The 15,135-nt window shown below is 35.3% G+C and overlaps 1 protein-coding gene across 1 annotated transcript; it reads right to left on the minus strand.

Annotated features, from left to right (window-relative positions):
• Nucleotides 1-856: 856 nt before the first annotated feature.
• On the minus strand, nucleotides 857-13,118 carry SLITRK6 (SLIT and NTRK like family member 6). Its single transcript, XM_010394053.4, has 2 exons — nucleotides 12,553-13,118; nucleotides 857-9,302 (listed from the first exon to the last, which is right to left on the minus strand). The coding sequence occupies exon 2, from the start codon at nucleotides 9,285-9,287 to the stop codon at nucleotides 6,765-6,767; it is 2,523 nt and encodes an 840-aa protein (XP_010392355.1). The 5' UTR covers nucleotides 9,288-9,302; nucleotides 12,553-13,118; the 3' UTR covers nucleotides 857-6,764.
• Between the last annotated feature and the right edge of the window lie 2,017 nt (nucleotides 13,119-15,135).

Genomic DNA, 15,135 nt, shown 5'->3' on the forward strand with positions numbered 1-15,135 from the left:
CAAGAAGTCCAACTTCAGTCCTTAGAGCATATAATAAACAACAACTTCAAAATCTATAGAATATGATTCAGCCTTCATAATATCATGTATGGCAGCATGAAGATAGCTATCCTCAGCACAACATCTCCCTTCAGGGAATCCAAGTGAGTGAGTGGTCAATAGACAGCAACGCCACCTCCCCCCCAACTCTCCTGAAGTGATATATTACTTAATGACACTTGCGTAACACGAGGCAATTAAAATCTCGAAATATTAATCTTCATTTCATTATTACCTCATGGAAACATTTACCTTTTGGGAATAATGGCATCAAAGTGGTAGATTTCTGATTTAGTGATGTTTTATGTTCATATGTAAGTCATACGATACCACACTGAGGAACATTGAACACCTCAAGCAAGATGAGAAAAGCAATCAAAGTCTTTAACAGTTGCTCAAGAACCTTTCCTCTGTAAAAAATGATGGACGTTTGTCACTGTCCTCCAAATACCAAAAATTCCAGGGTGTCTGGATTCCCATAAACTAGGCCAGAACTGGCAGCCTGGAATCTTGCATCTTACCAAGTTTCGTAAATATCTGATAACTGCGGGGTCTGATCTAACAGATATATCTAAAAGGTATTTGACACACAAGATCTTTTTAAAAGTGCAGTGGCAACAGCCTTCAACTTACAAAAGAGCATGTTTGCATAGTCTACTAGTTAGGCCAAATCCTTCCATTTTGCATGCCATATGAACCATGTAAATATACTGTGCTGTAGGGATGGGAATCCATGATACTCGACTCTGCAAAAAGCATATGAAACAAAGATACAAGAGAATTTTTCTAGTTTGGTCTCTTTGCCCAGGAAATGTACTTTTTTTTTTTTTTTTTTGCACAGTACATGACATCATTTCAGTAGGGAAAATGAGAGGAAGTAGCAGATTATATTTGAAAGTGGGTTTTTTGTTAATATGTCTTAGAATGGAACTTTTTAATATGCATTTAACCCAAATACGTGTCATTATGAAAGTGTTATGTTGGCTTTGAATTTTGAAAAATGGAAAAACTCTGAGCTGTCTCTTAACATGAAACTAAAAATAATACTAAATTTTATGACCTGACAAAATAAATTTCATCATTTCTTTTAAAAAGCAGGTTTATGATAGCATTCTATAGGATTTCTTTGTACATAAAAGGCTTCAGATTTCTTTCTATTTAAGAAACTACTTATCTACTCTTCTGTAGTTTATTTGGTAAATAATTACAACTAGAAGAACTTAAAAAAATTCTCAACTTGTTAAAAAATTATCTGAACAAATAATCTGGATGAATTTTTCTACAAAAACAAACAGCTGAAGTTACAATAAATAACATTTCTCCTTGAAACAAGAAACCATATTGTTTCTTCTTTTCTGTATTCCAACATCCCATTCCATAAATTATAAGTAAAAATCAAGTAGAAGTAGTCCTTCCAGTAGTAATATTCACATACTGTGAATGTTTTGAAGTTAATGTCTTAGAACATGAAACTTTGGTAAATGTTTTATGAAATGTGCTGTGCGCATGTACTTGCACTCCATCTTGGTGAAGCTGAATAAATAAAATAAAAAAATCTTCATCGCATCTTGCTTTCATAGAGCTGAACAGCATCTGGCCTTTAATGTTCTTCCTCAAGGTTGGCTGCTTTCCATTAGACTGTGGCTCTTTAGAATTTGTTCTCTCGTGTCAAAAAGCCAAGGCTGACTGTTAGGAGATGTGCAGGAAAGAAAACACCATGCTTTATCTTTTCAGTATGGAGATTAACTTCACCATATTGATTCCAGCTACAGCTCCCTTCTGTTTTAAGAAACAAAATTATTTGATACCAGCTCCTCAAACGACATCAAAAATATCATAAACTTCAGAAATTTGAAAAAAAAGACAGCTTTTGACTTACAATACAAAATTATCTTCCCTGTCTCAAATCCCCAGTGGTGCACCAATCATCAGGTCCCAGAGGAACTCACCACTGAAGGCATTATATACACTGAAAAATCTCTCCGAGGAGTAGATTTCTATTGCAACAGATTGTAATGCCAGAGGTGAGTCTATGGCTAAGTGTGAAACTCATTAATGGAAATGCTGGTATTCTGTGTTAGGGAAAGTTATGAAACTTTCTGATCTTTTGAATTAAGTGTTTGATTGGCCTTTAATGTCATGATGATTTCAGTACATCTACATGAAATTTGCAGATTGTTTTGGTGTGACTGATAAAATATATTGCTGTAGACATTGGCATCCTCAGAATGATAATCCAGTATTCCTTCTGGTGATGACTGAGATTCAGTCTCCATTTTCCCCTTGCCACTATTACTTTATCCTGTGAAATAATGTCTTATCTGTGGTAAATACCATTTTTTCTTTAACAGACAAGAAATGAATCTTTCTAAGGTGGTGTGGTTTCCCACTCTGGTCAAAGTTATTTCTTCAGTTTAGCATACTATACAATTAGTAACCTCTTTGTAGGTAGTAAGTGGTACATTGTAAACAACTTCCATTTGGAGTCATATAGGGAACATTTTTGTCATGCAAAGAGGGGCTGAAACCTGATCCTTAGATTTCAATCAGAGAAACAATGACTACAAATTAAAATGGATTGTATTCAAATCCAATAGGTTTGACACATCACTGAAAATAAGTACAAACTAACTTTCAGTGTGGAATAGATGATGGGAAGGTTGATCTGTCATTTAAATGGAAAACAATGTAAAAAAATTTTAGGCCATTTTGTGAATAGGCAAACACCCTAATTGATGTGTAAATTTACAGTCTTTGTTTGATAGGGTTTTTTAAGTGTGACGTTGGGTTTTATTTCTTTTTAAAAACTTGGAGAGGCTTCACTGAAAGCAATTTTATCAAGTACCAGTACTAAAAGTCTTTGTGAAAATGACCTGTAGCAGGAAGAATAAGAAAGAGAAATACATTTGCCTTTTATAAAGTTGAAAAGATAAGAACAGTTTAAAATAAAAAAGTGCAATGAATTGTTTTAATATGTTTATTTAGCGAATGTGTCTGTAGTGTTATTTAATATATTTTCTTCACTCAAATGTGAGGCAAAAAATGGTAGTATTGGTTACCTTGAGGTACCCTAGCAACAATAACATAACTGCCACTTACATCAGTGTGCTTGATGAAGCACTGTTCTCGCACTCAATTAAACTATCATGCTGACAGAAGAAAAATGGATCCACTTTGTTGCACACTGTCAAACATGCTTTGCCTTCCAACCTCCATTATTCTAGCTAAGTAAAAATGTATCAAACCACTTAACTGTGCCTGTCACTGAAAAAAAAAAAATGACACTAGGGTTTTAACAAGAAAATTTATGAATACCCTTCCCAACTTTCTGCAAACATCAATAATACTAACAACACATTTCCAGTAGTTATAATATTCCAAGGAACCTTAGAAATAGATATCACATCCTTCTTTCTTATGTGATGCCTTTCTTATGTCACAGTTTTATCTTTATCAGCTGACAATGGCTTTCTTCAGCTGAAGAATAATCATATAAGGTCATACTTTTGTCCCTTTTTGTTACAGCAGTGTAACGTTTCCTCATAGATGGAAAAATCACTATCTGAATGTAAGGCAATAGGCAGACCCCTCTCTTCTCATTATACAAACTCTCACTACATGGCAGTCCAGCAGGCAACGTGATGATAGGAAAGTGGACAGCGAGCCACATCCTAGTGATTCCTGGATACTGCCAAGCCACTTGCGGTGTTAAGACTGCCACAGAGCACAGTTGTCATTATAAAGCGAAAGGCATGAATCTCCCTTCTGAAGGAAAGCTAAATGGTAAAGGTCTCTTTAATCCTGATGATACAGCTGTATCTGACTTGCTTTGACATTAATTTAGCTCAGTCTTCTTTCTGATGCTTTGAGACTGCAACAGAGAAGAATGTTTGCCACACAGTTGTCCTCAGCATTCTGCCAAGTAACTGTTAGCAGCTTACCAAAGCGACATCTGTGCATGTGGCAATTGTCTTTAGTCTGAAACTGTTTCTCTTAAATCTAAACCTGAGGGCTTGAATCATCATTTCCCTGTATCTTGCCAATTGCAGGGTGTTATTTTTACACACATTTTTTATTTGGAAATAACTACTGAAATCAAAGACACTGAAATAATAAACTCTGCTATTGAGTACCATTTACATTTTTATTCCAATTCTTTTCTCTACACTAATTTGAGATCTCTGAGTATTTGAAAAAGAACAATTCAATGGGTCTGATTCAGTATTCAAAGCATTCTAGTGCTCTTTCCATCGAATAAATCCAAATTTTAACTGCATTTGATTATTTTATAAAATTAATTTATTTGAATTTTTTCCTGTGTGAAACTAAATTCTTTAAATGAAGACATCTAGTGTCATTTTGATGCCCTCAGCCATCTCACCTGCCCTCCAGTTGCTCCTCCACATCCATGCATGGGTTTCCATAGGTTCTATGGAATGTCCATGAAGCACATTCACATGTGCTTGAATATGCAAGTATATCTAAAATAACATTATACAACTAATTTAATTCAAAGTTATTGCAGCTGCATTTTCCCTTTTGTCTCACTCTTACATACGCAAGCAACACTTAATATTTTCTTTCCTTGTCTGGAATAAAAATAGCAATGAAACAAATATGTTGTCACCACATTTACTCTTCATAATCTTCCAAAATAGACAGGTTTTCTGGATAAATTATTCTCAGATATAGAAAGAGGAAATAATACTTATTCTCTAATAACTGAAATTTTGATTTTTGTAAGCCAACAAGTTTTACTTCCATTACAAACTGATAACACCTCAAAAATATTAATATGGAAATTGATTTGTTAACAGAGACAAAGTGTGGTCAGATCCTCAAAATACAGAAATTAGTATAGCACCATAAAAGTTGTTAGGTCTATGCAAATTTGAAAGAACTGAGAATCTGACTTTCATATGTAATACAGTAATTTTTTCTGTCAGAAACTTATGTAGCAGAATATGAAGAATTCTCATTTGTAAATACAAATAGGTAAGACATGAACCATATTTTGAACTAAAGAATATATCTTTTTACTTTGAGTTTATCAAGACTTCAATGCTAAATTTAGCATACATATGTATACATGTAGTAATTAAGCTGATTTTTCACTTTACAAATAGGAATTAGAAAAAAAACCCTCATGCATAGTCAGTTTACAAAAGATTTGCTTAGAGGAAGATAAATACAGGTCAGAAATTTTGTTTTGGCACCATGTCAGTCATGCACAGAAATTGGATGGCCTTACTGCACTCAGGATAAGATGCTTCTGTCCCCATGACAGGAGTGAGAACCATTGTGTTTAATTCCCAAATAGTTTTAAACTTGTGCATATAGAAGTTGCTGCCTTCTTTAAAAAGTAACCTTTAAGAAAAAGACATTTTAAAAAGTCTTTATTTCTTTTTCATTAATAGAGAGCAGTTCCTTGATTAGCTTGAAAATCAGCCAGGAATAAGCTTTTTCTTTTCTTGTGAGTTGGAGAAAAAAAAAAAAATACAAAATTATACAGAATAAATAGTAAATATAAATCTAGTGAGAATTCATTGCAAAAATAATCCTGCAGTGTTCTACGTTTTTCTAACCTATTTTTCCCACAACAATTTATTTTCTTCTAATTTCAGAAAATATATTTTTGTACAAATAACTAAATACTATTATTCTTCCTCATGTGTGTATTGTTGTAGTTATTCTGTCTGAGCATTGTTTTTGGTAGGGTGGGAAAGGACCTTTATTTGTCCTTGGAAATTCCTAGCCACAGCAAACTCATTTCCTTCAAGAATATTTAAAGCCAGCACAGAAGTTATTTATATACATATGTATATATATATATATATATATATCTAAAAATCAAACTTATTAAACACAGTAACATATTTACAGCTGATTCTCAGTAGCTTTTCAAATTGCCCAGGATTATGAGTTGAAACACCAGTGATGCACAATATTTTATAGCAGCAGCTCAAGAAAAGATTGTCCAAACTTAGGTAAAGCTATCAGATAGGGAAAGTAGCAAAAGGCTTGCAGTTTTCTTTGTTGAAGATGTTGGGTAAACATAGTTACATATTTTTCCTTCCACATACTGATACAGAATGCACATGAAGTTCGGTGTAAAATATTTAAATATTTGCAGGCTCTGGGTGAATACACAAAAATATCTTTTTTTTTTTTTTAACTGACATTTAGTATGACAACATTTCAACTCTTTTCATATTTATTATAAAGGTATGTCAGGTGTAGTTCTAGACAGTGGTCATGTATGCAGTGCATGTACTAACCTAACAAATACACTCTAATGTTATAAATACAAACACAGGTGTTGGAGTTTTCTTGTAAGGTTTTTTTTTTTTTTAAGGAATCTAAATAAATGGAGGGGAAAAAGAAGGTGTAAGGGTAATGAACATTTTTTCCATTGATTGGAAAACAGAGAACAGAACGGAGAGTTCCATACACACCTTTTTTTGAAATGATGAGGAGTAGTGCAATAAGCAATCTTCCTCCCACAGTTCAATCACACAAATTTCTTGTTAAACTTGGGGTGTGACATATTGCCTGCCCACAACCCCATGGCTTCCCACAGTGATCCCTGAGTTTTTCTTTGCTAGGATTACTGCTGTGCTTAAGTTCTGACTGTTGACATGTTATTATAAGGCACTTTTATTTACAATGGTTCCACCTTAAAATAAAATTACAGAAATTCGGCCCCAGCCCAATGTGTTACTACTTCATGTTTGCTGCTCCAGGACTTCCAGATAGTCAGGCTCAGCATGTAAATTAGCCTTGAGTTCAAAATACTCATTTTTAGTTTGTTCTAGAAAAACCTTTCTTGGCCTGGAGTACATGAGTGTCTCCATTAGCTTCAGCTCTTCATGTGTTCCAGGATAACGAACTTCCATGTCAGGCTGGAGCTGGACAATATTTTTTCGTAGGTACTCTGTGATCCCTAGTTGCTGAAGTTCTCTCTCTTTTTCAAGAATGTTTCTATACAAGCAGCTAGCATCCTGAAAAGACAGAAATTCAGCAGATTGATCTGTAGCCTTGTATTTGACATTTGGACCTGTAAGTGGTGAACTGTTCTCTCTTTCCAGGAGACTTCGGCGAAGATATTTGCAATCATTAGCTTCCTTCGCACTTCCCTCCTCCTGTTGCTGCTCCGTATGTTTGGGGCTGAAGGACGGGCTGTGGTACACCTGAACCATGGGGGTAACTATTCGTTGCTCATAGAGAGTCGCAGCTGGGTGTTCCGTGGTGTGGTGTGTTGTCTTATGCCCGTACATGCTGTACTGAAGGTGAACTGGGCTGCTGTCCCTCACTTGTTCATCCACTTGTTTCTTTTTGGATCTTCGGCGCCGATGCAGAACAAGAACAACTATTCCTGCCGCACAAAATACAATAGTTATAAACACAATGAGCAGTCCTAATATTAGAACAGAAAGTGGGACAGCATCTGTAAGGGACCGCAGGATGGTGTCTGCGGTGTTGGCAGTAGGAGAAGAAGTTGTCACCACTACAAAACTGGCATGAGTTGGTAGGGCAGGGCTGTTTATTAAACCTGGACACAAGACTTCACTGTTTAGGGATTTCAATTCCTTTTTTGCTAAGTGTCCTGGAGATTTACAAAAAATATCACCCATCATGGTATTCTTACTCAATTTTTGTATCCATTTTTGCAGTCCAACTGAATCACAAGTACAATCCCAAGGATTGTCTTCAAGTTCAATTTGTACCAGCATATCCAGTTCATCCAATACATTGCTCACAGGTAAATGAGAAAATTGGTTTGTTTTCAGATTTAATCTGGTGAGGGGAACACCTGAAAAGATATGGGGTGGCAAAGCCTGCAGAAGGTTGTTATTTAGGTAGAGGACTTTCAGTTTTGGCATTACATTAAATGTCCCTGGCAAAACTTCTTTGATGGCATTATATTCAAGGTACAAGTACTCAAGGTGCTGAAGGCCAAGGAAGAGATTCTGACTTAGCTTTGTAAGATGATTGCCATTGAGATATAATTTCTGTAGTCTAGTCAGATTCATAAAGGAACCTTCCTCAAGGATCTCAATGCGATTGTTCCCCAGGTGAAGCATTTCCAGGCTGGAATAGTCCACAAGATCTGATTTCAATAACGTCTGAATAATGTTTCCAGCTAGGATAAGCTTTTTAGGATTTGGAGGAGGGGGTCCTAAATCAGACAAGCTTTCAATATTTCGCTCCTGGCAGTGCATAAGAACTCCTGAGAGCATATGGCTGGTGCAGTGACAAGGGACGGGACAAGAGATTCCTGGAAACGTAGTAGGCTTGGAAGTATGAAGCACTAAACTTGGTTCTTTAGTAGGAGCTTTCAGGAGAGGAATCACCTTAGTTGACAGGTGACTATCACTGATAGAGGTGGTTACAACCAAGGGCAGTGATCCTGAAGGATCTTCAAGTTCATTAACAGGATGGGTGGGACAAAGTGATTCTTTTTTCAACCGGCTTAATATGCTGCCTTTGATAACTGAAGGACTATTGCATACAACATCACCTATTATGGACTGAGGAGGCATGTTTTCTAGCCATATCTTCAGCTGCAACAAATCACAGTTACAGGCCCACTTATTGTCTTCCAGCTGAAGGTCTAGTATTCTTCCAATGTGTTCCAAAAAGCCAACATAGGGCAGTGTCTGTAACTGGTTTCCACGCAGATCTAAATGGGTCAACGGCACGAAACGAAATATGTTTGGAGGAAGATACTCAATGGCATTATCATTCAAAATAAGCACTTTAAGCCTGTTGAGCTTGCTAAAGGCACTTGCATCAATCACTGTGATGAAATTGTTGTCTGCTTGAAGGAACTCCAAATTTTCCAATCCATTAAACGTATCTTCTTTAAGTGTTTCCAAAGAATTGTGATTGATATGAAGTTGCTTAAGAAGGCTAAGACCATTGAAAGCCCCAGGCTCAATATCTGCAATATTGTTAAAACCAAGATGTAAAGAAATAGCATTAACAAGGCCAGCAAAATCATTCACGTGTAACATACTCAGGCCATTGTTTAACAGATTAAGATGGAAAGGCCGTGATGGTGGGACATTTATTTCTGATATCATCTTGATGTCTCTTTTGTCACAGTTGATAATCATGGTATCATCCTTTTCTTCACAGGAACACAGACTCTGACAAGATCCTCTGGCTGAAGAAAAAGAAGGCTGTGACTGGAAAGGATCAGATGCAACCACAACTGAGCATAGAATAAAAATCCAAAGCTTCATCTTGTCCAGCAGATTCTATTTAAAAAAAAAAAAAAGGAAAAAAAAAGAAAAAGAAAAATAATAGTCATGATTTCACAGGGTTTGAGTAGTTTTTATGGATTTTTTTTCCCCCGGGGCTACAGCAAGAAAAAATAGTCCTAATGCTGGTCATTGAGCTGCTTCACCTTCCAAACAATATCATATCATGCAAAACACTTGAATTATTTTCTGATTAGAGAATATATATTTAGTTTCATGTACTGAATGAATAGAGTCATAAGGGAAAATCTTCAGTACTTTCATGCTGATACCCAAAGTAGGAAATAATCAGGTGTGTGTTGGTTTTATTTATATGCTGTATAGACTGCCAGTGGACAGAAGCAATAAGTTACTGTCCCAAGAAACTTATATCAAAGATAATATAATATTTTGAATCATTCCTTTGTGTCACTACATAGCACTGCAGATTTTAAGAGTACCTTGCTAAAATTAACTTAATGTTATCCAGCTGCTGAAGAGAAGAAACAAGATTTGGTTTGGATCAACAATGTGTTATGAGCAAAAGCCCATTTTGTCAGGATACAGGGAATCTTTCTTTGGTTCTGCATTATGTATGGAAATCAAAAGGTATTTCCTCTGAAATCCTTGTACCCACAAACTGAAAAGGAAGTAGAAAAAATAATTATCTTTCTTAAATTCTAACACATATATTGTAATTTGTGTGGATATTTAGTGAAAGTGGGACCACAGCACACAGTAGCGTAAAGTTTGCATATATTATACATATAAAAAATTTGTACACACAGTTAAAGTAAAAGAGAACTGACAATGCAGTACATGTCAGAAGAAACAAGCAAGCAAGGGCAAACTTTTTTTAAGATTAATTTTAGACTCCCTCCAATGATTATAATCCTCAATTTCCACAGTGGAGTGTATATGGAACAGACCGTTTATTACAAATTAAAAATTATCACTAGTATCAACCATATGTTATGTAATATAATTATCACCTTTAAACAAGCTGATCTTAAACTTTGAAACACTTGATAAATGCATCATTACAATACAGCTATGGAGTCTCAAGCAAAATTTAGATGTTTAAATCAGTAATTTATTATTAGTTTGAATTAATTTGTCCTACAGCCTATTTGAAGATTCTCTGTTTCTTTCTGTCAAGGCTGCCTAATTGGCAAGACCAATGGTAACTCTTGATATACAATGTAGAGTGAAATCACTGCTTATAATCTTTAATTAAGTATTTCCACATTTCCAAAAAAGTAAACAATAACCAAAAAAACCCTTAAAATGCAATGGGTGATTTAAAAACCAGTAATGTTTATGGGGTGTGCTATTTATTTGAGGACTGAACTAAGCAAGATTCTTAAGTAATCCATCTAATAAAGGTTACAGTCTTTCAAACTAAGTTATTGAAACATGAAATACAGAATGTCACTATACAACCAGCTGTGTTAGTTTCTGAAAGATTAGAACCTTTTACAAGGATCAATTCAAGTATATGAATGAATATTTTTACAGTGTGGCCATATGATCTGGCATCTCATCAATGAATATTTTAAATATAATGCACCTTGGTTACTAGAAACACTATTTCTCAAAGCTTCCCTTAGAACAGATTGCAAAGATTTACACATGCAGGCACTTAAATGCTGTGGTATGAGTATTACACACACACATATACAAAAGGAGCATTGGTTTTCTCCATTAGTAGCTCCTCATAAATGCAAGTAGAAGTATGAGTTTAGAAGTTGCAAGTGCAATTCGCAGTGTGAGAAAAGGTATCCTTAAAAATATGAGCTTTTATCTTTGTTTTAGCAGAGCAAATAATTCTGTTGTCTCATATAACCCTCCTTGAACTCCAGCTGCCTAAGGCTAATATATATGCCTTTAAGTCTGTTTTACCAAGAAGTGTTGGATAAGACACACCATGTCAAGATGTTATTTTGAAGTATGCAGAATAATTCTAGGGTCATATTATGCTGGAGACTTATTCTTGCTTTACATGCATCACTATCCTCTCCAGTGACCCAAGGTAAAAAAATTCAAGCTCTTGACACGGTTGCTGGCTTCAAACCTACTCTATGACTAATTCAACTTTATTTCTGTACACTTTTTCTCATTAGAAATTCCAGCGTCAATCTGTATCAAATTCAAGCAGCACTTATAAAGTCCCTGAGCAAAAATTAAATGAAAAAAAAAATCTGTAAGGCATGTTGCATTCTATTGCATATTGAGAAATTACGTTATAAAAATGAAAGCCCTCCTCTCAGAGATGAAAGTTACAACATTCGTAACCAATTTGAAAACATTCACATTTTAATCATCGTCATACTTCTGTAAGCAGCACTGCCAGAACTCTCTCACACACATATATATACACACACACAAAAAATTAATAGGAGATTTGTATTCTTTTTGCAGTTTTTTTTTCTTTTTCCAAACACTCAGAAATATGTAATGAAGTTCTCAGTGGGCTACTATTGTAAAATAAAAACTGCTCTCATGTAACAGATGACTAACATTTAACTGAAAGAATTCACAATGCAGCAAAATGTAATTTTAAAGACTTGAAAAACTAACCTTTTCATGTGGTGAGGTTTTTCAGCAAATTCCACATGGTAACTTAAGGTTTTTTTCATTTTATCTGCTTTCATGTAAGTCACTGCTGACTGCATACTGTAACTAAGCCCTGTAGGAATTCTAAAAGACTAAAAAATGTCATAGTTCTTTCTATGAGGCAAAGTTGAATACTTCCAGAAGTAGTCACCTTACAGCAAAGACATCGCATGCTTCCTAAATAATAACTTATTTGGTTTTAAAACATTGAAATAGCTTGTTTCCTAATGCTTGGGGGTTTATTTGTTTAGTTGCTTTAATTCAGCTATTTTTAAAAAAATTATGTCGAGGATTTTCAAAGCCCCAAGCTAAGAATTAGCAATTTCTAAATGCCTTCGGGATTTTTTATTAAATTCTTAAGGGAATCACAGTCAGATGACGCATTTAAGACCACTTTTGTACTTGAGGAAATAAAACCAAACACCCGTTCGTCTCCCCTCAAGGGATTTGAATACAGCATTCCCTTAATACACATATTCTACACAGTAATCAGTTTGAATAAATGTGCCTGCAAACTGTTTAAAATACAGTATAAACTGCCATAGTTTAATATAAAAGTTATACAAAGTCATGCAGAAAAATAAATGCAACTTGTACTGAGAAATGAAATTCTCATGTGCTTAGCTAATTAACTAACTGGAGTCTTTCTTACCTGTACAGCAGCAGCACTCCCCGATACACTCAGTAATGCACAGTTGGAGCAGCTGTTTCCACGCAAAGTAATTTTTCCCTCTGAAAAATGCACACTTTCTTCTGAGTTTCCCTTTGCTGCAAGCTCTGGTAATACTACAGCTCCACAAAGTTAAAATCCTTGTTCAGAAGACAAAGTACAAAGCATTCGATTGAAAAAATCTTCCAGGCAGCCGTGCACATCAGACCATCCTGTAAGCAGTTGTCCTTTTTCCTCAATTAAAATTCACAGCATACTTCACAGCTAGGCTGACTTTTCTGCATATAGTTAACTGTTTGCAAGCATTTGGATGCAGTAAACAAACAAGATGCTCAGCAGAGCTTGACTTGATCACTTGGTTTGTCAGATTTTTAGATGCAAGCTGCTCCTGTGTTTTCTCTGTTCTTTCTAGTCTTTCTTGTTAGCTCAGTTTGTTATTAGTCAGATTGCCAGGGGCTGGGAGGTAGGCGTAAATAAAGAGACTTCTTGGCTTTTGACTCAGCCTTTAAGCCCTTCCCCACCAGAGAGCTTTAATCTGCCACTGTCATTTAATACAAGATACAGCTCCACCTTGAGACAGATCAGCTCCTCCTCCTGCAATTTCTCTCACGTCCTTTCTCCCTTATCTAAGTGAGCCTCAGAAAGTAAAATTCAGCTAAATATCTTCTAGATTGCTTAAGGGCTGTTAATGCCTGATTTTGCAAAACAGTAAACATCCACTGCAGCTCTTGCAGTTTGTTCTCTTGGGTAGACCTTGCATTTAGTTTGTATCTGCAAATGCTTGCTTTAGAAACCTGAAAGCATTCCAGCCCAATTAGACGCCACAAAACACACCACAAGGGAAACTTTGTCCTCTGGAAAATATGTCTATCACGTTGAAGTGCAGAATTATTCAAATATATAGATGAGACTGTAAATCCCTCAATCCAGTCCACTCCGTGTGATTGGGGTAGGGGTGAATATGCACAGTTGTAAATACTTTATATCTGAAAAAAATTATGGAATATTAGAGCTCATGCTTGCAAAATGACTGCCGTCAGCCCTTTTTAAAACTGTCCATCTTGTTTTGTAGGAAGACTGGGTTGACTGTAATTGCCTGTTTTACAGATGTTAGCACAGTGTTGGTATCTGTCCATGTGAGATTGCATTGGATTTGCATGAAACATTGTTTTGACAAAAAACGGTCTGGTTGGGGGAAGGGCATTTTTAAAGACATGTATCATGCTTAAGGTATTATCTCCTTTGTGCTCATAAACAAGTAATTAGCAGATACAGTACAGCTACAGGAAGATGTTTATTCTGTGCAAGGAGGATGTTCCTTATTCCTCCTGCACTGCATGGGATGGTTTTATAAGCTGAAAATGCTACTTCCTCATTCATCCCACTGCCACAGAGCCACAAAACCTTTTGGTAAGCAACAACAGATGTGGTGCTCCAGCATATTTGCCCTCTAGAGAGTAACATTTCTGTTTTGTTATTATTGTGCCTTGGATTATGGTACAGACAGTTTACTACAGCCTCCAACCAGTCAGATTCCAGAAACTTCTTGTGCACTGATAGCTCTCTAGGTGGCCTCCTTGACCTTTGAAGGGCTATTGCAATGCACTGTTCCATGTGATGAAGGCTATCAAGATCTTGTCCTATATTTATACTCACACACATATACATAAACTTTTATATATAATCATATGTATTTATATCTTGTTTTATTAGAATGAGCTCTGCAGCGCTTAATTTTCTAAAAATAAAAAATACAATTTAGAAGAATAAAAAACCAAGAAAACATTCCTAAGGAATAGCAGCAATTTGATTGCCATTCTTTTCAACACATCACTTATTTTTTTTGCAGTTTGCTACTTTTAATGAACCTTGTCTCTCAATCTAAACTTGCAGACATTTTACTATTAAGACTAACGTTCTCAGTTATCTATGACCAGCCAAATAAATCATTATTTTCTTTATTAATTTTGAATTTATGAATTTTAAGTCATATTATTTCTATTTTTTACTGAACAGTTTTCAAGTATTAACACTTGTGGTTAGCTGTTTGAGATAGAGACTATCTCTAAATATAGATATTCACACTAAAAGTGAAAACAACATCATTCTTTGCTTTTGAATTGACATCCACAAAAAATCCACATTATTTATCTATAATATTCGTAATTCAAAAACTGCATCTTTAACAAGTTTTTAAAAACGGTTAATGATTGTTTTTCCACCATAATTCTATGAATCATTAAGCAAATTATTATAGAGAATGTGATTCCGCAAGTTCATCTGCATGTCGGTTGAACTGACACAGGGTTTGTACCCTACACTTCAAATAATCATCTTCATCAATTGCTCTGACAATTTTAAATTGTGTGGACCTTGTATAAATAAAATCTAAAACTGTCAGGCTTTTGTGTACTGCAGGCGTATGGTTTACAGATCAGTCTTCAAAATGTTAATCTTCATGGTGACTTGTTTATTTGTAATTCCATTGTTTAAAAATAACAGGAGGAATAAGCATCTGCATTTGCTATTTCAGTGGATAGAAAATATTTTTTCCCATCATTCACA

This window comes from Corvus cornix, chromosome 1, assembly GCF_000738735.6.
Source record: "Corvus cornix cornix isolate S_Up_H32 chromosome 1, ASM73873v5, whole genome shotgun sequence".
In the NCBI taxonomy this organism is placed as follows: domain Eukaryota; kingdom Metazoa; phylum Chordata; class Aves; order Passeriformes; family Corvidae; genus Corvus; species Corvus cornix.